Source organism: Salvelinus alpinus, chromosome 17 (genome assembly GCF_045679555.1).
Source record: "Salvelinus alpinus chromosome 17, SLU_Salpinus.1, whole genome shotgun sequence".
Lineage (NCBI taxonomy): Eukaryota > Metazoa > Chordata > Actinopteri > Salmoniformes > Salmonidae > Salvelinus > Salvelinus alpinus.
In genome coordinates this window covers 8,577,206-8,602,686 of record NC_092102.1, presented here as the reverse complement: position 1 = coordinate 8,602,686, position 25,481 = coordinate 8,577,206, and the positions used below count along the sequence as shown (strand labels likewise).

At 42.9% G+C, this 25,481-nt stretch overlaps 1 protein-coding gene across 1 annotated transcript; it reads right to left on the bottom strand.

The window, feature by feature from the left end:
- Window positions 1–932: 932 nt before the first annotated feature.
- LOC139542064 (serine/threonine-protein kinase 35-like) lies at window positions 933–25,062 on the bottom strand. Its single transcript, XM_071347066.1, has 3 exons — window positions 24,317–25,062; window positions 17,604–18,386; window positions 933–5,950 (listed from the first exon to the last, which is right to left on the bottom strand). Exons 1-2 carry the CDS (start codon window positions 24,852–24,854, stop codon window positions 17,671–17,673), a joined length of 1,254 nt encoding a protein of 417 aa, XP_071203167.1. The 5' UTR covers window positions 24,855–25,062; the 3' UTR covers window positions 933–5,950; window positions 17,604–17,670.
- Window positions 25,063–25,481: the final 419 nt, after the last annotated feature.

Sequence of the window (25,481 nt, the reverse complement as noted above, 5' to 3'; positions counted from 1 at the left end):
TAATTATCACGCCATCTAATATATAATAATGGATGCGATTTAGCAGACACTTTTACCCGAAGTGACTTAGTCATGCGTGCAGGAATTGACTTTGGATCCCAGGAATTGAACCCACTAGTGTAGCTAGCGCCATTATCAACCAATAGAGCTACAGAGGACCACTACTCTACTGTTGTGCCATGAACTTGGTTACATAAGTGGGGTTCAACCAGTTCATAAAGGATCATCACTGCCTGGTATGGCAACTGCTCGGCCCCCGACTGCAAGGCACTACAGAGGGTAGTGCATACGTCCCAGTACATCACCAGAGCCAAGCTTCCAGCCATCCAGAATCTCTACACCAGGCGGTGTCAGAGGAAGGCCCTAAAAACTGTCAAAGACTCTAGCCACCCTAGTCATAGACTGTTCTCTCTGCTACCGCACAGCAAGAGGTACCGGAGCGCCAAGTCTAGGTCCAAGAAGCTTCTAAACAGCTTCTACCCCCAAGCCATAAGACTGCTGAACAGCTAATCAAATGGCTACCCAGACTATTTGCATTGCACCCCCCACTCTACGCTGCTGCTACTCTGTTATCTATTTAATAACTCTACCTACATATCTCAATACCAGTGCCCCTGCACATTGACAATGTACCGGTATCCCCTGTATCTAGCCCCGCAATTGTTATTTACTGCTGCTCTAAATTATGTTATTCTTACTTTAAAAATATATATATATTTTCTTAAAACTGCATTGTTGGTTAAGGGCTTGTAAGCAAGAATACCTGTTGTATTCAGCGCATGTGACATACAATTTGATTTAAAGACTGCTAGCAGAGGTTGGTTTGAGCCCACTGTACAAGAACAGAAGTATTTGTTGGAGTAGATTACAAAATGCTACTTTTCTCATGTCTAATGAATGAATTGGGGTGATGATATTAAAACCAAACAGACTTGTATTTTGGATCATTTATTTCAAGAAAAACAGAAGTTGTCAAAACATTTACAGCAAAAAACACAATGCTTTGCTAAAACACCTAATGGCTCCAGTCAGCTTTTTGAACAGAAAGTTAATATTTTACATGACATTGTAAAGACGCGTACTGTATGAACACTGACAATGTGATGAAAGAAAGTAGTAGATCAGGAGAACAGAAATGCTGTGGTTCCTTACGCAACGTATACAGTGAGAGAAGGTTGCATAGAGGAGTGTTGGATTTTAAGTGGAGTGAAGACGGTAATTTAACCTACACGCTAACATGGTTTACTACTCCAACAAGATACGATGTCATGAATGAACAAGTAGGTGGCAGAAAGAGCTTCGTTGTGGCGGTGCTTCGACATTAAAGTTGGGTAGTCATGTGACAGTTGACGTGGCTATGACGTTTAATGGAGCGCTCACATACTTGATGACACTGTGAAAGAGGTCAGAGGTTACAAGAGGTTTTCCAGGTAACAAACTGGTCCCATCGGTAAAGCTGAGGAATCCAGGTTAATGTACAGGCTGTAACATTAAAACAGAGGTATCAAAGAGAGAGGTGTGTGTTACTCAAAAACATTTCTAAAAAGGCAAAAGCCAAATATTTTCTGCAGCTAAGCTTTAAGGTAAAGTATTCAAAATGACAAACGGCAATAAAAGTAGCTAAACGAAAAACCACATCGAGAAGCTTTTGAGGAGTTTGACCTGTGAGGTTGGTTGACGTTAAAGAGAAACAAACAGTCCCAGGTTTAAAGCTATCACACTTAAAGAAATTGCCCTTCAAAAACGCAAAAGTGAAAACAGGATGCTACACTGGGCTAATAAATATGGAGGATGGATTGCCTCGACCGTGATGGGGCAGCACAAGCTGCTGTCTCAACTGAATCCTGGAAACACGTTTACGAGTCAACCATCAACTACCGTGCTCACAAAACAAAAGCTAGTAGTTAGACAGTGGACAATATGCCCAATATACTGCGGTTCAACTATTTGTTAAATAGTCCACACTCAGCAATCAAGAATGAGCTTTTGTAATGATCCAGCCCTGGTTTTAGACAGTCAACCATTACCTGAGCGGGTATTGTAACTCGGACTTCGCGTGACAAATTCTCATGAGCAAAAATACAACAAGTCAAAATCATTAAAAATTAAAAAAAAGAGACTTCATAATCCAGAAGGTAGCCTCTTCAAAGTGGTAGTGTTTGAAAAACGTTGACGACAACTATCTGGGGGGGGGGGGGGTTGTGTACGTCTGGGGTGTATAATACCTGTCCACTCAACTGCGATTTCCACACACACACCCCTCGTTTACCGTGTGAAGTGAAACGACTAAAACGGGCTCAAATGGTAAGCAAGGAACATGGCACCATGCACTATTCACTAAAGTTACAGAACAGAGACAGGAAACCAACTGATGGCTCAACATGTTATACAGAGCATTACTGTGTACTGAACATGACATTCTGCCAGTTTGGAAACACTTTCATTAAAAGAGACTTCAGCTAGGCAGATGTTGTGGACTAAAGTGGACCCATTTTGGAAAGATGTTTCTAACCTCGTCTTGGTGTTACTTGGGGAACTATTCCCAATACCATACAGACTTCCTAAATGGAAGTACCTCCACAACAGATATTCAAGAACCACTCAAAGATCAGATGATATTGATTCCAACTGTCCTTTCGATCCCATAGCATTATTTACACAATGTTAAAGGCAAATTTTATTGTAACACTATCCAAAGTCAAATAAGTGTTAAAAAAAAGTTTTTGGAAGCACTCAAAAAGGTTCCCACTTTTCCCTTACATGGCATTAGACTGCCAAGTGAGTCTGAGTAGCTAGAATACAATTCACTTGGTTAGGGTCATGAATCTTCATGCACATCTCACATTGAAACCATAAAATGCTCACTTTTTTAAATAAATTCCTGTAGAAAATATGACTGTGCAAGTTCAAAAACATAATGGTAAATGACATACAATATACACGTCTAAGACTTTTCATAGTAATTACTAGCTACTCAGTCAAAAGTTGGGAGTTAATATCATTTTTTGGTCTTAAATTAACATCATTCCATATCATGCCTCCTTTTTTGGATACATGATATAATCAATTTAGATTTAGCCCAATATTACATTGTGACACCAGTGTACAAAACTCTTGGGACAATTTGGTTAAAGCAATGCCCCTAAAACCATTTTATAATCTCATAGAGAGACAAACAGTTCTGTCTTCAAATGCACAACATATTATCAACTGATATAGGCCTGCTACCAGGGACAAATTATATACTGCATCAAAATATTTTTTATATACTGCATTAAAATATTTTTTTGGGGGTGAATCAAATGAGTTAGCTCTCCATTTGATGAAGGTAAAGTAAGGCACAAGAGTGTAGAGGGAGGAAAACAAGGGTGTTGATGATGCAGCTTGGTTGATACTAGGTCCGTGAGTCCACATTGAGGACGGGGAACTGCTAAACCAACTGTTCTTAATTGTCTGTATAATAAAGTTGTATTGAATTTAATTCCCATTCACAGTATACAAGTCATAGAGATGCTAGTAAATTACTAAACTCTCAAAGTTCCAGAATGGGGTGAAAATAGCAACCATATTGGCCAAACCAGTCTCATTGGAATGAATGGCAGTAGAGGAATAACCCTGCTTTTACTTATCAAATGCCTTTTATCTTTCTGCAGATCAGAAATTGTGTAATAGACTTGTCAACGTAAAATAGTCATAATTAGAAATGCCATTTATTTAGGTTTAATAGCAATTTTCTGTATAAATAGCCTTTAAAACAGACCATTACAGTTCTCTTGGAAAGCTGGGAGTGCCATTATATGATACGATATCAGTCATTACCCGTTGCATTTACAACTTGTCTGAGTCCTATTATCAATGTCAGCCAGTGTATGGCTGTGGATTGACTGCATTGTATGAATGGAATGTTGGCATGTATAAACTGGGTAGTTCGAGCCCTGAATGCTGATTGGCTGACAGCCGTTATATATATCAGACCGTAAACCACGGGTACAACAAAACATTTGTTTTTACTGCTCCAATTACGTTGGTAACCAGTTTATAATAGCAATAAGGCACCTCAGGGGTTTGTGGTACACGGCCAATATACCACGGCTAAGGGATGTGTCCAGGCACTCCGCGTTGCGTTGTGACTAAGAGCAGCCCTTAGCCGTGGTATATTGGCTATATACACCTCACCTCTTCGGGCCTTATTGCTTAAATAGACCCATTTGTTATTAGAATAGAACATCACAACCCAGCCTGCCTGAGGGGAAAACAACCTGTGGTTACCTAGGTTACCCCATTGGCTCACAGCAAATACTTGGCCTTTTTCAAACACAATTTTATTTTTGTCTGCTTGTTTTAGTCAATTACAAAATTACATTTAAGCAAAGTACACGTCTAAAGATGACTTTTCACCATTGCCTGCTCCTGAGTGTTCTCACTACTTAATATTGTAGGGCTTCCCTCAAGCCCCTTTTCATGACGATGCTAGCAGCCACATGACCTTATGCCATTACATAACAATTACCTTGCATGACGACCTCATTACTGATGAATGTGTTGGTTTTTTAACGACTGTCTTTCTGCTCGCATTTTGATGTGTATTTTCTGTAATTTATGTAATTCAGGGCTCATCTGTAAAGAGACCTTAGTCTCAGTATGACTCCCTGATAAAATAAAGGTTACATAGAGTGCAAGGTAGCTACCGACTGGAACATTAAGCTAGCCAAGACCAACAACACAAACAAACAGACTATACAAGTAGTGGTATTACAAACAGACTATACTGAACAAGTTAAATGTCTTAGCTGTGATGAAATGTTTTGTACGCACAGATACGTGTAGCCTACCTGGACACTGGGTCCCCACATTTCCCACGCCGAATAGCCTGAAGCCTCAGGGCTCTATTACCAACCGTAGCATTACCGTTACCAACCGTAGCATTACCAACCGTAGTATTACCGTTACCAACCGTAGCATTACCAACCGTAGGATTACCAACCGTAGGTCGGGATTTCAGATCTGGTTACATGTACATTGAACACCACAGCAGCTTTTCGGCCATAGGGGGAAAAACAACGTTTGCTCCTTTACACTGGGGGGGGGGGGGGAGAGAAGAAGAATGTTTGCTGTTCATGGGGCGTGGTCGAGGGTAATTCCTTATTATTACGTGAATAGACTCAGACTATTGGCAGTTAAATTATTCCATAAATGTTTTTTAAAAAGTGGCCTAAATCTGGCTGGCTAGCTAATAAACAGAGAGTGCAGATACAGTGCAGATACGTTATTGTATGTTTGTCAGCGGTGCAGTTAAATTCTATTTTCATAATATCTTATCATAGTACTGGTAATCCGTGGCTGACCAACTCCCTGACCAAAATGTCTGACATTTATCCCATCATAAGAAGGTTCATGTCCATCCCAGTACTAATTCCACGATACAAATTAAGTCCCTTCTACATTATCATCGGTCATTTTAGGAATACTTTTTAAACCTCTGGCATAGAGGGTCCACAATGCAACATGTTAGCCTCTCCAGTCCATACGTGACAAGGATCCATTCATACTAGCCTGTGGCCCCATCCAACAACACGTCAACATTGGAGAAGGAAGAACCCGTACATAACCGGACCAAAGAAAAAAAATATAAACATAACTTAATCACGATTACTCCTTTGGGCCATTTCAAAGCAGGTGTGCAAGGAAGCACTGGTCTGGCATAGCTGACCATCATACATTGGTGAATGTCTTTTGGCTTTTTGGTGACAACATTCCAAATTTAAAACAGAAGATGACGGGGAGAGAACCTGACTTTCTATACGACTTGATTGCATAGCTTTTCCTGTGATGGTGTCCTGATTATTGAAGTGCTGGCCTCAATCACAGAGGTTTTACAGTTCAGAGATGATCAGAGTCCCTTCTTCCACCTCTGTACAGACTCGGGATCCCACATTGAGTTAGTAAACATCTGGAAAGAGGGGAGAAAATAAGATGGTTGAATGTCAGCCAATATGAAATAGAGGCTTACAGGTTATGAGTATCATTTTTCTTTAGGCAGTGCTAGTAGTGTACTGTGGAACTCCAGTGCATGTTACTGAACCAGCAAACAATATCTGTGCATACAAAATGAAGCCTATAGAATTGTGCCAATACGCAAAACCATTCAGATGTGCATGATTGGTGGGATTCATTATGCGACCCCGAATGGCACGTCTGAGGTCACGGATTGTTTCATGGTATAAATACCCTCGGGTTCACTACAATAAATTCTTTATGGTGGTCTCCACTGGGGCAGTCTACACAACCCCATTAAATGGCCCCTCTTATGCAGCAACCACTGCAGCACCTGAGGTTCCTCAAGCAAAAGGGCCCCTTTCCTTCGTTAACCCTGCTCTCAGCTGCTGTAAGGGCCCTACAGCAGCTGACAAGGACAGGCTAAATGCCAGCCATTATTGATTGCTCTTAAGCTCGGCGGTGGTGTCCGACTTCACCTCCCATTCTAAGTCATGTGCAGGCTTGCTGAGGAGGAGGATGCACGCTGCCATGAACCAGGGTCACGGTCCTTAGGGCAAGCAACAGAAAATGCTTTCAAATGTTTTTCAACAAAAAACAGAAAATGTGTTTTTCTTATTGAACAAGTTCAACCAGTTCCAGTGAGTTTTCTTCCCGTTTAGTGCCTAATGAACACGAGCCAGCTAAAAGGTCCTGTCCAGACTCCGGGTGGGAGAGACCTACTCTGAGCACAGGGCCATTTAAAGACTGCTGAAACAACCTCCCCCATGCCGCTAGCATGCTTCCCATACCGTGACTCAAACATTAAGATTGCCTAACTACGAAGACTCTTGCAACCTTTTGCCATTTTAGGCACCCAATTGACCCCCCCCCCCCCCCCCCTTTTTTTGTTGGTTTGATTGTTGTTGGTCTGGAAAAAGGGGTGCACAGTTTGCTAGTGTCCGTGCCTGCAGCAGGAACCAAGGCAAACATCACATGAACAAGAGGGGCTGCAGGGTGAAACTGAGCCACATTGTAATTCTTCAAACATCCCACTACGTGTTGCGTAACATGCTCCCCCAAAAGGGCTACCTTGTTAAAACCAGTAGAGACTGGCATCTGCAGTGGAAACGTGGGGGAGGAGGGCTTCCTCTAAGTCCAGGATACATGCAACTCATTACCATTCGAGTTTAGGAAAATAACATTCATATTTTTACGAGTGGTTGTGTAACAAACCAATCCATGACCCTCGCTGGCTGGGTGTCAATAGAGTTGAAAAACGGTGGTAAATGTGGTTTGGTAGCACTGAACAATTCGTGTAGCTTTTACACAGAAAGCACTTCACTTGTACTATATTAAAGATTGAGATGATTTATGCAAGTAGGCCTAAGAATGCAGATGCCAACGTGGGTTTATGTGGATATTGATGCCTCGATTACACTGCCGAGTAACGGGGCTGTAAGCAACAGGTCGACCGCTAGATTTTACACCATAGAATTACATGGGAATTCAAAGTAGTGACTTTCTAATAAACCAGTAAGTTCCCGTCTCATTTAAGCTTCTCTTTAGATACTCAACTAACTGGAATTATTCATGCTCCTGCATTTGAAAAGGCTGAAAAGCCTCAGTCCACCCACCACTGCCAGACAAGTACAGTAGTTATATGACAAGGCGTGACTTCACTGAAGAATCCCTACTGTTGTCCAACCACTGACGAAGGGGCGTAGACTTCGGTTAGCATCAAGAAAAAATGTGCCCCCAATCAACCGGAAAAAAACCTTACTGAAGTCCAAAACTAACAAAAACGTCACAAAATGTCATAATATATGCACAAACTCTTTCGAACTGTTTCGTCTGGGAAGCATGCAGATGCCTTTACCCTCTCCAGAGAAAGGGAGAGGGCGATGGAGAGAGAAAGGCAGGCAGGCCTCGTTCAGCATAGCAATTAAAACCAGCAGAGGAGTCTGGTCCTCAACAAAACCGGTTATAACTAGCTCTGTACAAACCACAACCGCACCATAGAAAACCATCAAATAGAGCTTAAGGAACAGAAAGCGCAACAGAGAAACAGACAAACTTATGCAACGCCCAAACTGACACTGAGGTTAGCTGTGCCTGTGTGTTTGTCTTCAGGTTTGAGAGGAATTCACCTCAAGTAATTCACCCATCTTAAGTGATTAAATATTAGCGCGAGTTGAGGATTCGTGGGAAAGTGGTGGTGGTTTATGGCTTTGGTTGGGGTTGGCAAAGTGTGTGGAGCTTTGGAGACTCTCAGTGAAGCTACCGCAGTGACGCTTATCTAGAATGTTCGTAGTGGAAAACATCCTTGAGAGCGAGCGCGACAACATTACCTGATCATGCATCTCTCATCCATCAATTAAGAGTTTAAAAGGCTCCAACCATAATCAGAAGAACAATGCTGAAAGGCAGAACTTCAGAAATAAGTGTGACAAAATAAAGTGATTTAAAACAAACATGGCACCAAAGAGCACTGAGAATCACTTACTCTATGCCTACGCAGAACTCTAGCACTGCCATAGCACTGGCGACCAGACAGTGATATAGGCAGAGTCTAAGGCAGGGTGAGACTAGACCCTGAGGGGTGCGTACAAAAGCAGATCCATTAGATTCAATTACATCACCAGCCAACCGTGCTGTTTGACTGGGGGCAGAGGAGCAGAAAGGCAAAGGCCCTCCAGTTATGACAGTGACACAGCAGAGGGGGTGGGGGGGGGTTGGGTATAGCCAAAGAACAATGACGAGGTGTGGATGTGCACAAAAAATATATATATTTAAAAAAAAACGTACTTCCTAGTATTACTTGCACAACCAGGTGATTCGACTATCAGCTTTCATGGAAACCTGACTTTCCATACGACGTGTGAAGCTCACAACAAATGTACCTTTGGGTTGTTAACCCACGTTCCAGACAGGCTTCTTTGAAAGCCCTTTCATTACAAGGGTCTTTTATAATTTTTTACAATCCCTATTACTCAGTTACACACCCCGTTACATAACTAATCCAAAATGCTCTCATTCTTCAACACCCGGCCCTTTTCTCACCCAAAATCCGATATAAAACAAGTGCCCTCCTGCTGGCATTTCTCAGTCAACTCTAATATTATGTTTAGCTTTCGCTGACTTCAGTCATCCCCACACTCCCACTCCCCGACCAGTTTCCCTGATAACAAGCCTCTATACATACAGTAAGACACGCCCACAGAACTGTACCATACAGCCAAACCACTTCGTAAACACTATTTCCATAGAGACCCTAGTAAAGAGAGTGTGAGCGAGTTCAAGTTTCAACACGAGCTTCTGCTCGCCTAAAGTGTACCGTGTGCCCTGGGCCAGTTTGAACTAGACTCTGTATGGGACCCATACACCGTACATAAAAAGACTTATGTAAAGCACTACAGTCAGTGCTCCTTGCTGATGTCACAGACTTAAACATTCATTAGACAAGCCTTTTACGTGACATGTTACTTCGCACCATGTGCAGTGCACTCCAAATCCCCCAGTTCATACAAAAATCCTACTACAGTATTCACATTGTCAAAACATTATTTCAAAAGCTAATGCTCATTGGTCTGGTTTATCTGGGTACAGAGGCAGACAGACACACAGGCTGGCAGGCAGGTGGAGAAGCAGAGGACAAGATGTTCCAAGCGTGAGCCTCAGTAAGCCCTCACTGAGAAAGAGCAGCAGCCTCATTGTCTACCAGTGGGAGAGGGGTGGGGGAGTGGAAAAGTGGAGGGCTCCTGAACCTTGCATGGACTGGCAGCTGAAGTCTGTGCAGCTATCCAGAGGTGGGAGGGTGGGGGAAGCTAACACTAACCATGGACTGCTCTGAGTGTAGTGTGTGGTGGAGGGTGGAGGGTGGAGGATGGAGGGTGGAGGGTGGAGGATGGAGGATGGAGGGTGGAGGGTGGAGGATGGAGGGTGGAGGATGCCCACAGCAGTGGTTGGTGGAGTTGGTACTGGACTGAGATGATGACCTCACCTTCAGTTCTGCATAATCCTCTTGCACTAACTTGAGAGCAGTGAAAGGATTAGTATTGAACACAGGATTACCCCCCCCCCCCCCCGTAACCCTTCATTAACCCCCCATGTTCAGAGCGACAGATTGGACGGTGCAGATGTAAAAGCACGGTGGCTAGGAAAAACTATTTTCAAAAGGCAGGAACCTAGGAATAAATCTAGAGAAGAGCCAGGCTCTGAGGGGTGGCCAGTCCTCTTCTGGCTGTGCCGGATGGAGATAAGAGTACATGGGCATTAAGGCCAGATCATCATAGATGGCCAGCGGGGTCAAATAATAAGCAGTGGCTACAGAGGGTGTAACAGCACCTCAGGAGTAAACGGTAGTTTGAGTGTGCGTAGATCAAGTATTTTAAAGAAAACAAAAAGGCTACTATTTGAACACTGGTGCCTTACGCCCAACCACACAGCCACTGGGAGTCATCCACTGAGAGATAACAAGTCTGAATAGTCTCTTAGAAAAACAAGGTGAGGACAACCCCGGCCCAAAGACTGACATGGCACAATGCCCTACGAGGAATTAATCAGCCTACCAGGAAATTCCCATATTTCATGATAAAAAAAAACAGGATTAATTAAGGAAGGAACACAAGGTATAGTCTGCAGAGCAATGAGTTCAGGCCAACCCGTGGTGTTGAAAAAGTGAACATGGGTGGGGTGTGATGCGAGTGTACCTGACAGGTAAGGCAAAGGGCGTCTGTCACTCAACTTAGCCCAGGAATAATAGGGCTTGTTTACAGATAACTGATACCAACTCTCACAGAGGAGGAGGAAGGGCTGGGTTTGGCTGGGCTGTGTTTGCCTTGGGAAAGGTGACGAGCCCAGCTGATCTCCTCATCTACAGGCATACAAAGTGCTAAACTAAAAGCCCCTGAGGCGATGATCTGTAGGACAGTGTTATGAAAGAATGAAAAGTGGGCCAGAGAGAGAGGGGGGGAGGTGTGGAGTTTGAACTGGTACTGGCAACTATACAGGGTACATTTTGGCCCTTGGGCAAGTAGCATGGTTTTGATTAAAGCCAGAGAGCAAAAGAGAGAAAGAGGGTGAGGGGTTGGCTGAATAAGCAGACAAACAACAAGTGGTAAGAGACTGAGCTAGGGGTCTCCAGCATGCAGAGTTACCTGTCTGGACTCTGCACACAGCACGTTTGTATTTGAAAACAGCAGACAGTGCATCAAGGCATTACCAGCCTACTAGTCCCTCTCCTGTGTTGCTGACTGACTGAACAGAGAAGGGAGGCCAAAACCTCTACCGAGTCAAAAACAGTTTACCTCAGATTAAAGTCAATCTGGCAGTGAGGAGAATAGCTCATGTTTGCCCATGGTAGAAGTTCTCAGAAAGTGACTTTTTAGACTTGAACGCCAAAACATTCAGGAGATTGAAGTTCTCAAACTTCACCCATTTTGCATACCCTACCCTACCATGAGACATGCATGTCTTCATCACTGAAAGAGATAAACGGTTGAGTTTGATATAAATTTGAAAGCTTACAAACAGGGTTGTCAAACTGTTTTATTGAAGAACAATAATCTGATGTGTACCAGCTAAATTGCAATGGTCTGAAGGGATAGGTCCATCCTATAAATTCTATTTCTATGATCAGAAGGACACCCGCCCTGAATTTAAGAGTATAGTGTGTCTCAACCGATGACGGGCACAACAAACACTTCAGATTAGTTAAACTTACTTTATTTCAAAAAAATCATAGAATAGTTTGACAACCCTGTTTGTAAGCTTTCAAAGTATATATAATTCTGTTTGTCCATTTCAGTGATGAAGACATGGATGTGTCATGGTAGCGTGTGGTATGGAAAATGGGTCAACTTCAAGCACCTCTATGTTTTGGCATTCAGGTCCAAAAAGTTACTTGGGCAAACATTAGGACCAGGATGAGACCAGTATCGCGATACTCGTTAGTATCATGGCAGGGAAACAAAACACGGAGTGAATTTAACTTCTTCAGGAAAACATCCAGAGTCACATTTATGGGGGTGTATACTTCATGATTAACGACTCATGGTGTAACCATAACAACATACAGGAACTCAAGTCCACCTGTTCACCTGACCTAGAATTACTTAATCAAATGCCGACCATATTATCTCCCAAGAGAATTCTCTTCAGTTATCGTCACAGCTGTGTATATACACCCTCAAGCAGATACCACGACGGCCCTCAAGGAACTTCACTGGACTCTATGTAAACTGGAAACCATATATCCTGAGGCAGCATTTATTGTAGCTGGAGATTTTAACAAAGCAAATTTGAGAACAAGGCTACCTAAATTCTATCAGCATATTGATTGCAGCACGTGCAATAGACTGGACCACTGCTACTCTAACTTCCGCGAGGGATACACGGCCGTCCCTCGCCCTCCCATCGGCAAATCCGACCACTACTCCATCTCGCTCCTACCGTCCTATAGACAGAACTCAAACAGGATGTATCCATGACTATAACCATTCAACGCTGGTCTGACCAATCGGAATCCTCGCTTCAAGATTTTTTTTGATCAAACGGACTGGGAAATGTTCCAGGCAGCTTCAGAGAATCGATGTATGCTGACTCAATGAGTGAGTTTATAAGGAAGTGCATTGAAGATGTTGTACCCACTGTGACTAATAAAACCTACCCAGACCAAAAACCACAGATGGCGGCATTCGCACAAAAATGAAAGTGCGAACCACCGCATTTAACCATGGAAAGAGGATTGGGAATATGGCCGAATATAAACAATGTAGTTATTCCCTCCGCAAGGCAATTAGACAAGCGAAATGTCGGTATAGGGACAAAGTGGAGTTGCAATTCAACGGCTCAGACACGAAACATGTGGCTGGGTCCACAGGTATTTACGGACTACAAAAAGAAAACCAGCCACGTCACGGACACTGACGTATTGCCTCCAGACAAACTAAACACCTTTGTCCGCTTTGAGGATAATACAGTGCAACCGACGCGGACCGCTACTAAGGACTGCGGGCCCCCCCCCTCTCCTTCTCCGTGGCCGATGTGAGTAAGACATCTAAACGTGTTGACCCTCACAAGGCTGCTGGCTCAGATGGCATCCCTAACCGCGTCCTCAGAGCATGCGCAGACCAGCTGGCTGGTGTGTTTACAGACATATTCAAATCGCTCCCTATCCCAGTCTGCTGTCCCCACATGCTTCAAGACGGCCACCATTGTTCCTGTACCCAAGAAGACAAAGGTAACTGAACTCAATAACTAATGCCCCGTAGCACTTACTTCTGTCATCATAAAGTGCTTTGAGAGACTAGTCAAGGATCATATCACCTCCACCATACCTGCCACCCTAGACCCACTTCAGTTTGCATACCGCCCCAACAGGTCCACAGATGATGCAATCACCATCACACTGCACCCTGCCCTGTCCTATCTGGACAAGAGGAATACCTATGTAAAAATGCTGTTCATTGACTACAGCTCAGAATTTAACACCATAGTACCCTCCAAGCTCATCATTAAAAGCTGGAGGCCCTGGGTCTCAACCCCACCCTGTGCAATTGAGTCCTGGACTTTCTGAAGGGCCGACCCCAGGTGGTGAAGGTAGGAAACAATACCTCAAAACTGGGGCCCCAAAAGGGTACGTGCTCAGCCACCTCTTGTACTCCCTGTTCACCCATGACTGCGTGGCCAAGCACGCCTCCAACTCAATCATCAAGTTGGCAGACGACACAACATTAGTGGGTTTGGTTACCAACAACGACGAGACAGCCTACAGGGAGGAGCCGTGGTGTCAGGAAAACAACCTCACACTCAACGTCAACAAAACAAAGGAGATGATCGTGGACTTCAGGAAACAGCAGAGGGAGCACCCCCCTATACACATCGAAGGGACAGTAGTGGAGGTAGCGGATTTAAGTTCCTCGGCATACACGTCACAGACAAACTGAAATGGTCCACCCACAAAGACAGTGTGGTGAAGACCCAACAGCACCTCTTCAATCTCAGGAGGCTGAAGAAAATGGGATTGTCACCTAAAACCCTGACAAACTTTTACAGATGCACAATTGAGAGCATCCTGTCGGGCTGTATCACCGTCTAGTACAGCAACTGCACCGCCCTCAACCAAAAGGCTCTCCAGAGGGTTGTGCGGTCTGCACAACGCATCACCTGGGACAAACTACCTGCCCTACAGAACACCTACAGCACCCGATTGTCACAGGAAGGCCAAAAAGATCAAGAACAACCACCAGAGCCACCGGCTGTTCACCCCACTAATATCCAGAAGGCGTAGCAAAACTGGGACAGAGAGATATAATCTGTTTTTCAATCTCAAGGCCATCAGACTGCTAAACAGCAATCACTAACTGAGAGAAGCTGCTGCCTACATAGAGACTCACTAGTCACTTTGAACTAACCACTTTAATAATGTTTACATATCTTACATTACTCATCTCATACGTACAGTTGAAGTCGGAGGTTTCCATACACTTAGGGGTTGGGGTCATTAAAACTTGTTTTACAACCACTCCACAAATTACTTGTTAACAAACTATAGTTTTGGCAAGTCGGTTAGGACATCTACTTTGTGCATGACACAAGTGATTTTTCCAACAACTGTTTACAGACAGATTATTTCACTGTATCACAATTCCAGTGGGTCAGAAGTTTACATACACTAAGTTGACTGTGCCTTTAACTTATTATGGATAGGGGGCAGCATTTTCACGTTTGGATGAAAAGCGTGCCCAGAGTAAACTGCGTGCTACTCAGCCCCAGTTGCTAATATTATTAGTAGATTTGGATAGAAACCACTGAAGTTTCTAAAACTGTTTGAATGATGTCTGTGAGTATAACAGAACTCATATGGCAGGCAAAAACCTGAGAAAAATCCAACCAGGAAGTGGGAAATCTGAGGTTTGTAGGTTTTCAACTCTTGGCCTATCGAATACAGTGTCTATGGGGTCATTTTGCACTTCCTAAGGCTTCCACTAGATGTCAACAGTCTTTAGAAACGTGTTTGATGCTTCTACTGTGAAGTGGGGCCAAATGATAGGGGAATGAGTCAGGGCTCTGGCAGAACGCAAGGAGCTCGCGATGCTTGTTCACGTGAGAGCGAGCTCTGTTCCATTGCTTTTCTGAAGACAAAGGAATTCTCCAGTTGGAACATTATTGAAGATTTATGTTAAAAACATCCTAAAGATTGATTCTATACTTCGTTTGACATGTTTCTACGGACTGTAATATGACTTTTGGTCTGAACTTTTGCCTGGACCTGCCCGCGCTTCGTGAGTTTAGATTGTGTACTGAACGAGCGAACCAAAAGGAGTAAATTGGACATAAATGATGGACTTCATGGAACAAATCAAATATTTATTGTGGAACTGGGATTCCTGGTAGTGCATTCTGACGAAGATCAAAGGTAAGTGAATATTTATAATGCTATTTCTGACTTATGTTGACTCCAACATGGCGGATATCTCTTTGGGTTGATTTGTTGTCTGAGCGCCGTACTCAGATTATTGCATGGTTTGCTTTTTCCGTAAAGTTTTTTTGAAATCTGACACAGCGGTTGCACTAAGGAGCAGTATATCTTTAAATCTGTGAATAACACTTGTATCTTTTATCAATGTTTATTATGAGTATTTCTGTGATTTGATGTGGCTCTGTGCAAATTCACAGGATGTTTTGGAGGCAAAGCCAAATGTAAACTGAGGTTTTTGGATATAAATATGAACTTGATCGAACAAAACATACATGTATTGTGTAACATGTTGTCCCGGGAGTGTCATCTGATGAAGAATATCAAAGGTTTGAGATTAATTTTATCAATATTTCTGCTTTTTGTGACTCCTCTCTTTGGTTGGAAAATCGCTGTATGCTTTCTGTGACTAGTTGCTGACCTAACATAATGATATGTTCTGCGTTCGCCAAAAAGCTTGTTTGAAAATCGGACACTGTGGTTGGATTAACGAGAATGTTATCTTTAAAATGGTGTCTAATACTTGTATGTTTGAGAAAATTTTATTATGAGATTTCTGTTGATTGAATTTAGCACCCTGCAATTTCATTGGCTGTTGGGAACACCAGTCCTAGACAGGTTAAACAGCTTGGGAAATTATGTCATGGGTTTAGAAGATTCTGACTCAAATTATGTAAATTAGCCTATTGGAGGTGTACCTGTGGATGTATTTCAAGGCCTACCTTGAAACTCAGTTTGAAAATCAAAAAGAAATCAGCCAAGACCTCAGAAAATAATTGTAGACTTCCACAAGTCTGGTTCATCCTTGGGAGAAATTTCCAAACGCCTGAAGGTACCACGTTCATCTGTACAAACAATAGTACACAAGTATAAACACCATGGGACCACGCAGCCGTCATACCGCTCAGGAAGGAGACGCATTCTGTATCCTAGAGATGAACGTACTTTGGTGGGGGGGGCTTGCAAGCCGAGGAACACCATCCCAACCGTGAAGCACGGGGGTGGCAGCATCATGTTGAGGGGGTGCTTTGCTGCAGGAGGGACTGGTGCACTTCACAAAATAGATGGCATCATGAGGCATGAAAATTAGGTAGATATATTGAAGCAACATCAAGACATCAGTCAGGAAGTTAAAGCTTGGTCGCAAATGGGTCTTCCAAATGAACAATGATCCCAAGCATACTTCCAAAGCTGTGGCAAAATGGCTTAAGGACAACAAAGTCAAGATATTGGAGTGGCCATCACAAAGCCCTGACCTCAAACCTATAGAAAATTTGTGGGCAGAAGTGAGAAAGTGTGTGTGAGCAAGGAGGCCTACAAACCCGACTCAGTTGCACCAGACCTGTCAGGAGGAATTGGACAAAATTCACCCAACCTATTGTGGAAAGCTTGTGGAAGGCTACCCAAAACGTTTGATCCAAGTTAAACAATTTAAAGGCATTGCTACCAAATACTAATTGAGTGTATGTAAACGTATGACCCACTGGGAATGTGATGAAAGAAATAAAAGCTGAAATCATTCTCTATTATTCTCACATTTCACATTCTTAAAATAAAGTGGTGATCCTAACTGACCTAAGAGAGGGAATTTTTACTAGGATTAAATGTCAGGAATTGTGAAAAACTGAGTTTAAATGTATTTGGCTAAGGTGTATGTAAACTTCCGACTTCAACTGTATATACTGTACCTTATACCATCTATTGCATCTTGCCTATGCCGCTCGGCCATCGCTCATCCATATATTTATATGTACATATTCTTATTCTATCCCTTTAGATGTGTGTGTATTAGGTAGTTGTTGGGGAAGTGTTAGATCACTTGTTAGATATTATTGCACTGTCGGAACTACAAGCACATCGCTACACTCGCATTGACATCTGCATGTGACCAGTACAATTTGATTAATGCATTCATTTTCCAGGATATAGCACACGTTTTACATGCCGCAGGTTTTTTTTTAAGTCCAAAGACTTGGGTCTCCGTCGTGGTTTCATATTTGCCATGGGAAAAACGGGATACTGGTATCGTCACAGCCCTAGCAAACATGTATGGAAGGTCTTGTTCAAATCAAAAGGGGATCAGTCAGAAAGTGATTGAAATCATATGGAACGACCCACGTGTGGTGTCCATGTGAGGAGGAAAACCTACCTGGTAAAAAAGCAGACCCTTCTCTTACTGGCCATGGTTTGGAAAAGGGAATGGGAGGGGAGCGGTGTCACACAGCACACGTGACTAGGTTCACCAGCACCTCCAGTTGGAAGGCGTCGGGCCGATCCAGGGGGTTGACCGCAAGCATGTCCTGCAGAAGCTTTTTCACCCCCTCAGACATGGTGCTGCGTGTCTTCTGCGGGATGTGGAGCACCATCTTGGGGTTCCCCAGGAGCGCCTCACCCACTGGCACAATCTCAGTGCCCCGACGCACGTAGGTGCCCAGCAGCTCACGCTTGGACTCGGCGTCGATGAAGGTGATCCGCTCCAGCATGGCCCAGATGATGATGCCCAGGGCAAAGATGTCCGCCTTGGCCGTGTAGTGGCCCTCCCACACCTCGGGCGCCATGAAAAAGTCTGAGCCACATGTTGACGACAACCAGAACTTATTCACGTTGTTTCCGTCGCCTCCAGCTTTGGGGTGCTCATTGCCGTCTTTGCCCAAGCCTGCGCAGACCTTGCTGAGGCCGAAGTCAGCCACTTTGAGCACAGGCAACCCTGACTTCTGGGAGATGAGGATGTTGTCGGGCTTGAGGTCGCGGTGCACAATATTGTTCTGGTGCAGGAAGGCCACGGCACTGGTCAGCTGGCGCATGAAGCTCTTGTTGGTGCGTGGATCGGGCCGTCGCGAAAGGATGTACTGGTTCAGGTCCCCGCCCTCGCAGAACTCCATGATGAACCATAGGTAGCACGGCTCCTCCGGGTAGCCCAGAATTCGCTCACCTAGGGACAGACAAAAGAGCATTTAAGAGTGGCAAAACCAATGGAACCTCGCCAATCTTAAAGGCTGTCATCTTGGCCGTAGACTAAATCTGGATGTTTTAAAGCCAATTTCCTGCAATTCTACGCATTTTGCCATGCCATCTGAGTGCCTCAAACATGATAAAATCAATGGAGGCCCCATGCCATGACATGTTTTGAATTTTAGATTCTATCTAGCTCCTTTATCTTTTCTACATAGTTTATATCAGGTTTTAGTCGTTTAAGTTTGCACTGAATTATTATTTTAATTTAAGTATATATTTTGGACAGTCGGCAATGACTTAGCACCGGCGGCCTGCTGCTGCTAAAAGAATATAGGGGAAACACTGCCCCCCCTTTCCACATCATGTGCAATGATGGCTATGAAAACAAACAGGACTTGTTTCTCAAATAAACTGTGGCAAGCTATCTACACACATTAACACAGGCTGTGTGCAACAGCGCAATCATCAACGCACAGATCTTGGCTAGGGTCTCTGGGACTGTGTCCGAAGAGCACACCTAATCTGTCTGTGCCCCACAATGTTCCCAGAATTTATCATCTACAATGTTTGTTTGGTTAGTAATTTCTGTTAATAATATTGAAAACATTATTATTATTACTACTACGACGGTCTTACCATTGTCATCGTAGTAGTTGGACACGTTTGCAGAGCACACAACCTAGGCTACACTTGTGAGAAAAAAACAAGTTGGTTTATTTCATTCCATTTACTAGTTGTCAATTTATTCATTGTCTTTTGTTGGAGCGCTCCTGTCAATCTTGAGTAAGAAAGCTCACCCGATTACGCATATAGAAGTAGGACTAGTCTACCAGGCCTTCGGGCAAATGTAGGTCTATAAGTGTGCCCATTTGGGGATCTGATAAGACAAATCAGAAATCGTAACTCACCGTCTCTGTTGAGCTTCTTAAAGAAAAATGTTTCTTCGCCTCAAACAGCAAGTAAACAAAGTCTGTTTTTACATCCATTGAGAGTGAATAGTTCAATATAGCCTATTTGAAAAATCTTCCCAGCTTTCTCTGTGTCGATTACCACTCAGCATGAAAGGGGGGGGGGGGGGGGAATGTCATGCTCTGATCCAGTGGAATCGTGATAAAAATAGGCCTACCTGATTACTTCTTAGCCCCTGTGCAAAATAGCCTACAGCTGTGTCTTTGTGGAGCTCAATGGCAGGGGAAACTAACGCCGCAGAATATTTTATACAAACTTGTAAGTTCGCTAGCACGAGCTTCGGGTCGGACCAAGTTAATGCAATAGTTCATACAATGTTTCAAGTTCCTTGCAGACAGGCCATGCATAGCCAATGTGATTTATAGAATATTTTCCACATGCAGGCTGCAATGTTTTTATTTGTTGGCTTTATGTAGGCTATTTTTACATATTGGCAATGGCAATAGAAATAGCTTTTAGATTTGTATAATTTTCATTTTGAATTTTGATTAATCACATGACATTGATTTTGAGATATGAAGAACATTGTAAGTGAAATTAAACTGTTCCACAAAAATGTGCATACGAAAATCCTAACTGGCACACAGATCAGTAGAAATGGTAGGATAACTTGGCACTCTAAATTGAAAAAGTTGCCGGCCGCTGGTGTAGCCCATTACCTGCAACTTCAGGAGCGTACTGCCAGCAGCAGAGAGCAACCGGAGCAGGAGGGTCGGGAACAGGTTTTTTTTCTTCTGGTTAGGCTATATTGATCTCTAGCTCCTTCTTCAGTAATGTGTGCGTCTTAATTTTTATTGGCAGTGCTTAATGCAGAAGACAGTAGTATTCAGACCCCTTTTTGTTACATTACAGCCTTATTCTAAAATGTTTTAAATAGATTTTTTTCCAGTAGTGGAAAAAGTACTCAATTGTCATACTTCAGAAAAAGTAAAGATACCTTAATAGAAAATGACAAGTAAAAGCCATCCAGTAAAAATCTAAAAGCATTTCATTTTAAAATATACTTAAGTATCAAAAGTAAATGGAATTTCTAAAATGTACTTAAGTATTAAAAGGTAAAAGAACAAATAATTTCAACTTCCTTATTAAGCAAACCAGACAGCACATTATTTTATTTTTTTGACGGATAGCCAGGGGCACAGTAACACTCAGACATAACTTAACTAAGCATTTGTGTTTAGTGAGTCTGCCTGATCAGAGGCAGTAGGGATGACCTCTTGATAAGTGTGTGAATTGGACCATTTTCCTGTCAAAATGTAACGAGTACTTCTGGGTATCAGGGAAAATGTATGGAGTAAAAAGTACATTATTTTCTTTAGGACTATTGTGATGTAAAAGTCAGCATGATGCTGACACCACCATGCTTCATCGTAGAGATGGTGCAAGGTTTCCTCCAGACATGACGCTTGGCATTCAGGCCAAAGAGTTCAATCTTGGTTTCTTCAGATGTTTCTCATGGTCTGAGAGTCCTTTAGGTGCCTTTTAGCAAACTCCAAGCGCTGACATATGCCTTTTACTGAGGAGTGGCTTCGGTTTGGCCACTCTACCATAAAGGCCTGATTGGCAGACTGTTGGAAGGTTCTCCCATCTCAACACGGGAGCTCTGTCAGAGTGACCATCGGGTTCTTTGTCAGGGACAGCCCTACTGGGATTTAAAGGGGAATGGAATAAGTAGTCCAATATCCACTTTTATCCTATTGTTTTTCATCACTGCACCGCCTTTATCAACATCACACCCCTAGGACTGAACAAAGACTACAGTAGGACAAGGATAGAGAAGTTTGGGTGGTGCAGTGATTTAATGCTTATTTCCTGCAATTCTACACATTTTGTCATGGGGTGCAAAGAACATTTGGCATTTTTTTATGCAATTCTATAAATTTTGCAATGTCTAATATGTATTCATGTGATATCTGAGCGAGAAAAAAAAATAACATCTAGTTATAAATAGCTCTCTAAGGTATGTAATGACTAACATGACAAGAGGAACTGATGATTCACTACCCAATTTCTTAATTGCACCTTGTGCATTCTACTATTACAACTTTCAAGAGTAACTTAAAAAAATACTGGGTGGGCGCGACCCCCTGCCGACACCTAATTTGGGAACCACTGGCCTAGACAAGTTAAGACAGTGCTGAAGTGTTTGCTGAGCATTATTGTCCAACAAACTTTCACAGAAAAAAAAAAAAAGATACGTCCCTTTTTCAGGACCCTGTCTTTCAAAGATATTTGGATTTTTACAAATTAATTTCAGATCTTCATTGTAAAGGGTTTAAACACTGTTTCCCATGCTTGTTCAATGAACAATAAACAATTAATGAACATGCACCTGTGGAACGGCCGTTAAGACACTAACTGCTTACAGACGGTGGGCAATTAAGGTCACAGTTATGAAAACTTAGGACACTGAAGAGCCCTTTCTACAGACTCTGAAAAACACTAAAAGAAATATGCCCAGGGTCGCTGCTCATCTGCGTGAACATGGGCATGCTGCAAGGAGGCATGAAGAATGCAGATGTGGCCAGGGCAACAAATTGCAAAGTCCGTACTGTGAGACGCCTAAGACAGAGCTACAGGGAGACAGGACGGACAGCCAATCGTCCTCGCAGTGGCAGACCACATGTAACAACACCTGCACATGATTGGTACATCCGAACATCACACCTGCAGGACAGGTACAGGATGGCAACAACTGCCCGACATACACCAGGAACACACCCGGAACGCACAATCCCTCCATCAGTGCTCACTGTCCACAATAGGCCGAGAGAGGCTGGACTGAGGGCTTGTAGGCCTGTTGTAAGGCAGGTCCTCACCAGACATTACCGCCAACAATGTCACCTACGGGCATAAACCCACTGTCGCTGGACCAGACGTGACTGGCAAAAAGTACTCTTCACTGACGAGTCGTGGTTTTGTCTCACCAGGGGAGATGGTCGGATTCACGTTTATTGTCGAAGGAATGAGCGTTACACCGAGGCCTGTACTCTGGAGCGGGATCGATTTGGAGGTGGATGGTCCGTCATGGTCTGGGGCGGTGTGTCACGGCATCATCGGACTGAGCTTGTTGTCATTGCAGGCAATCTCAACGCTGTGCATTACAGGGAAGACATCCTCCTCCCTCATGTGGTACCCTTCCTGCAGGCTCATCCTGACATGACCCTCCAGCATGACAATGCCACCAGCCATACTGCTCATTCTGTGCGTGATTTCCTGCAAGACAGAAATGTCAGTGTTCTTCCATGGCCAGCGAACAGCACAGATCACAATCCCATTGAGCATGTCTGGGACCTGTTGGATCGGAGGGTGAGGGCTAGGGCCATTCCCCCCAGAAATGTCCAGGAACTCGCAGGTGCCTTGGTGGAAGAGTGGGATAATATCTCACAGCAAGAACTGGCAAATCTGGTGTAGTCCATGAGGAAGAGATGCACTGCAGTACGTAATGCAGCTGGTGGCCACACCAGATACTGACTGTTACTTTTGATTTTGACCTCCCCTTTGTTCAGGGACACATTATTCCATTTCTGTGGAAGTTGTTCAGTTTATGTCTCAGTTGTTGATTCTGTTCATACAAATATTTACACATGTTAAGTTTGCTGAAAATAAACGCCGTTGACAGTGAGAGGACGTTTCTTTTTTTGCTGAGTTTAGGATGATCACCATACAGTATATTCATTCTAGGCTTCAAAACAAATGTTAATCAAAATGTTGACTATATAGCCTAGAGAAGCTCCTTTTGTTTTTTTTAAATGATGCATATTGGATAAAATTATGTCAAGTCAAGATTAATATTTAATTTGTTGAAAAAATAAATGGCCTGAAATGATGACACTTACATAACTAATTATACAAAGGAAGGCCAGCAAAGGCAGTACTGAGGCTAACGGCTCTGAACAGTGAGTCTAGAGATTAAAAGCAAGATTCAGCAGTATCTGTGGGCCTCAAAACAAAACAATCTAATCCTAATTAATATTGGCATATTTCACACTTAGCTCAAATAAGCTTGACTAGGGAAAAAAGGTCACGTGACGTACATTTCATACTAATAGAAAATATAATAATAAATAAGAGGCAATAGCTTGGGTTAATACCATCAATTGCAAAACATATTGATTGCTTGATTCAGTCATGTATCCAAATTTGCAGCCAACCAGGAAAGGGTTTACTGATGGCCAACTAGAACACTGTTCTCAAGTGCTGGGAATAGCACACTGTGCCTATAGCTCATTGTGGCAGTTAACCTATACGTGGCACATGGGCATTTCGAAATCTTGTTCCTAAAAACAAATGAATGAGACTGATCAACCTGGAAAATAAAGCAAAATAAAGCATTATGATGGTACATACCCCCCCCCCCCCAGACATTTACCCTGCCCCCACCCCCAATTGACATGTATCATTGCCACAGCTGTTCATATGTATATATTATTTCCATTGTTATTTTTTTATATATTTTTTCACTTTGTCCTGCATTGCCAGAACTCAGGGTGCAAGAATTTCACTGTACCCTATAATTACGTCTGCAACCCTGTACATGTGACTATTAAAACTAATAATAACTGCCCATCTATTCTGTTTGCCATTCAAAGTAACCAAATAGAAACAACAGGTAACGTTAACATGTTACACAATGCTACATTTGGTTAAAAAAAAGTGTAGGTTTATTAACGCTTATCTACCTCGTTTGTATGTGCTGATCAGCAACTTCGAAAAATGTGCCTCCTTTTTGCAAACAATGGGTCAAACACTGAGTTAGCAGCAAAGTTAATAAGGATATTATTATTTTTTTGATTGGCCTGCTCTGTACTGATCAGAGCGAGCTAATTTAGCAAGCCATGTTATCGTTTCAATATAGGTAGTTATAGTAGCTACTAAAGAGTGACAACAAGAACCAATCAGGCAGTGGATTTCATCGAGGTAAAAAGCTATAGGTACCTTTTAGTGAAGTCTCCACCAACCGCAGGTATTGTTTTGACCTCTTATTTCCATGACTCATTTTCTGGGCCATTCCATTCCTTTGTAGCACACATTCCTCGAGCTGCACCACATTCTCGTGCTTCTTCTCCAGGCTTGCCAAGGCCCAGAATTCTGACAGAGCGAGTTCCACATTTTCAGGAGCGTTACACTGGAGTTTCTTAACCGCTACCCTTGCCCCTGTCCTTCGTGCAATTGCCTCGAACACTACCCCATAGCTGCCCCTTCCGACCTCTCGCAACAGACTGTAGCGTGGTGCCATAACCATAGCATGCTCCTCGAGGTTCTCGTTCTTACTAAAGTTCATAGAGAAACAGTGCTCCTCCATGGGGACATCGATGTCCACGTTGTTGTTCTCTACCGCTAGCGACCTCAGGACTTTGCATACCTCCCGTTTCGTCATGTTGGCGGTAGCGTTCTGTGCTTCAACCAGCCTTTTGTAAGCCCTCAGACTTCTTGGGGTTCTTATCTTTCGCCTCCTCCCGTTGCGTATATCCATGACTTCTTTTTTGTCGAAAACAAGTGTTTAGGAAAAATATGTGTATTTTTCATTACTTGAGTTAAACTAATGACAATCAAATTTATGACGCTTAATTGTTATAGATTAACCGTCAGATAACCCTCCCTTTCTTCAAATACTGTAAGTCTGTTTAGCTGGCTGATGCCGCTCTAAAAGAAACGTGATTAAATAACAACTGTCTGTACAGCCTCCAATGTATAAAAGGAGATGGGAGGGAGTGGTTTGCTCCGATTGGTCCATCTGACAGATTAAGCAGGTAAAATGACCGCGACTAAATTAGAATTCTCCGCTGTTACTCAACATTTAACGTTAACGATGATCATACTAACCCATTATATCACACTTTATTAATAACTTTTAAAGTCAAATATGTCATGTAATAATAACATACACATACAATAACATAAGTAATACACATTGAAGTTTGCGCGGTTCCATTGATATGCAAATTAGGGAGAGATAACAATGGTCGTAGGTGGAACTTTAGAGGATGTCAGTATATTCCCACAATAAAACAGATTTTATATTCAAATTGGAAGTTTAAAAACACGTTCTCATAAAATCATAGTGCTTATTGCATTTATCTTGTGTATTTGGCCATATTTC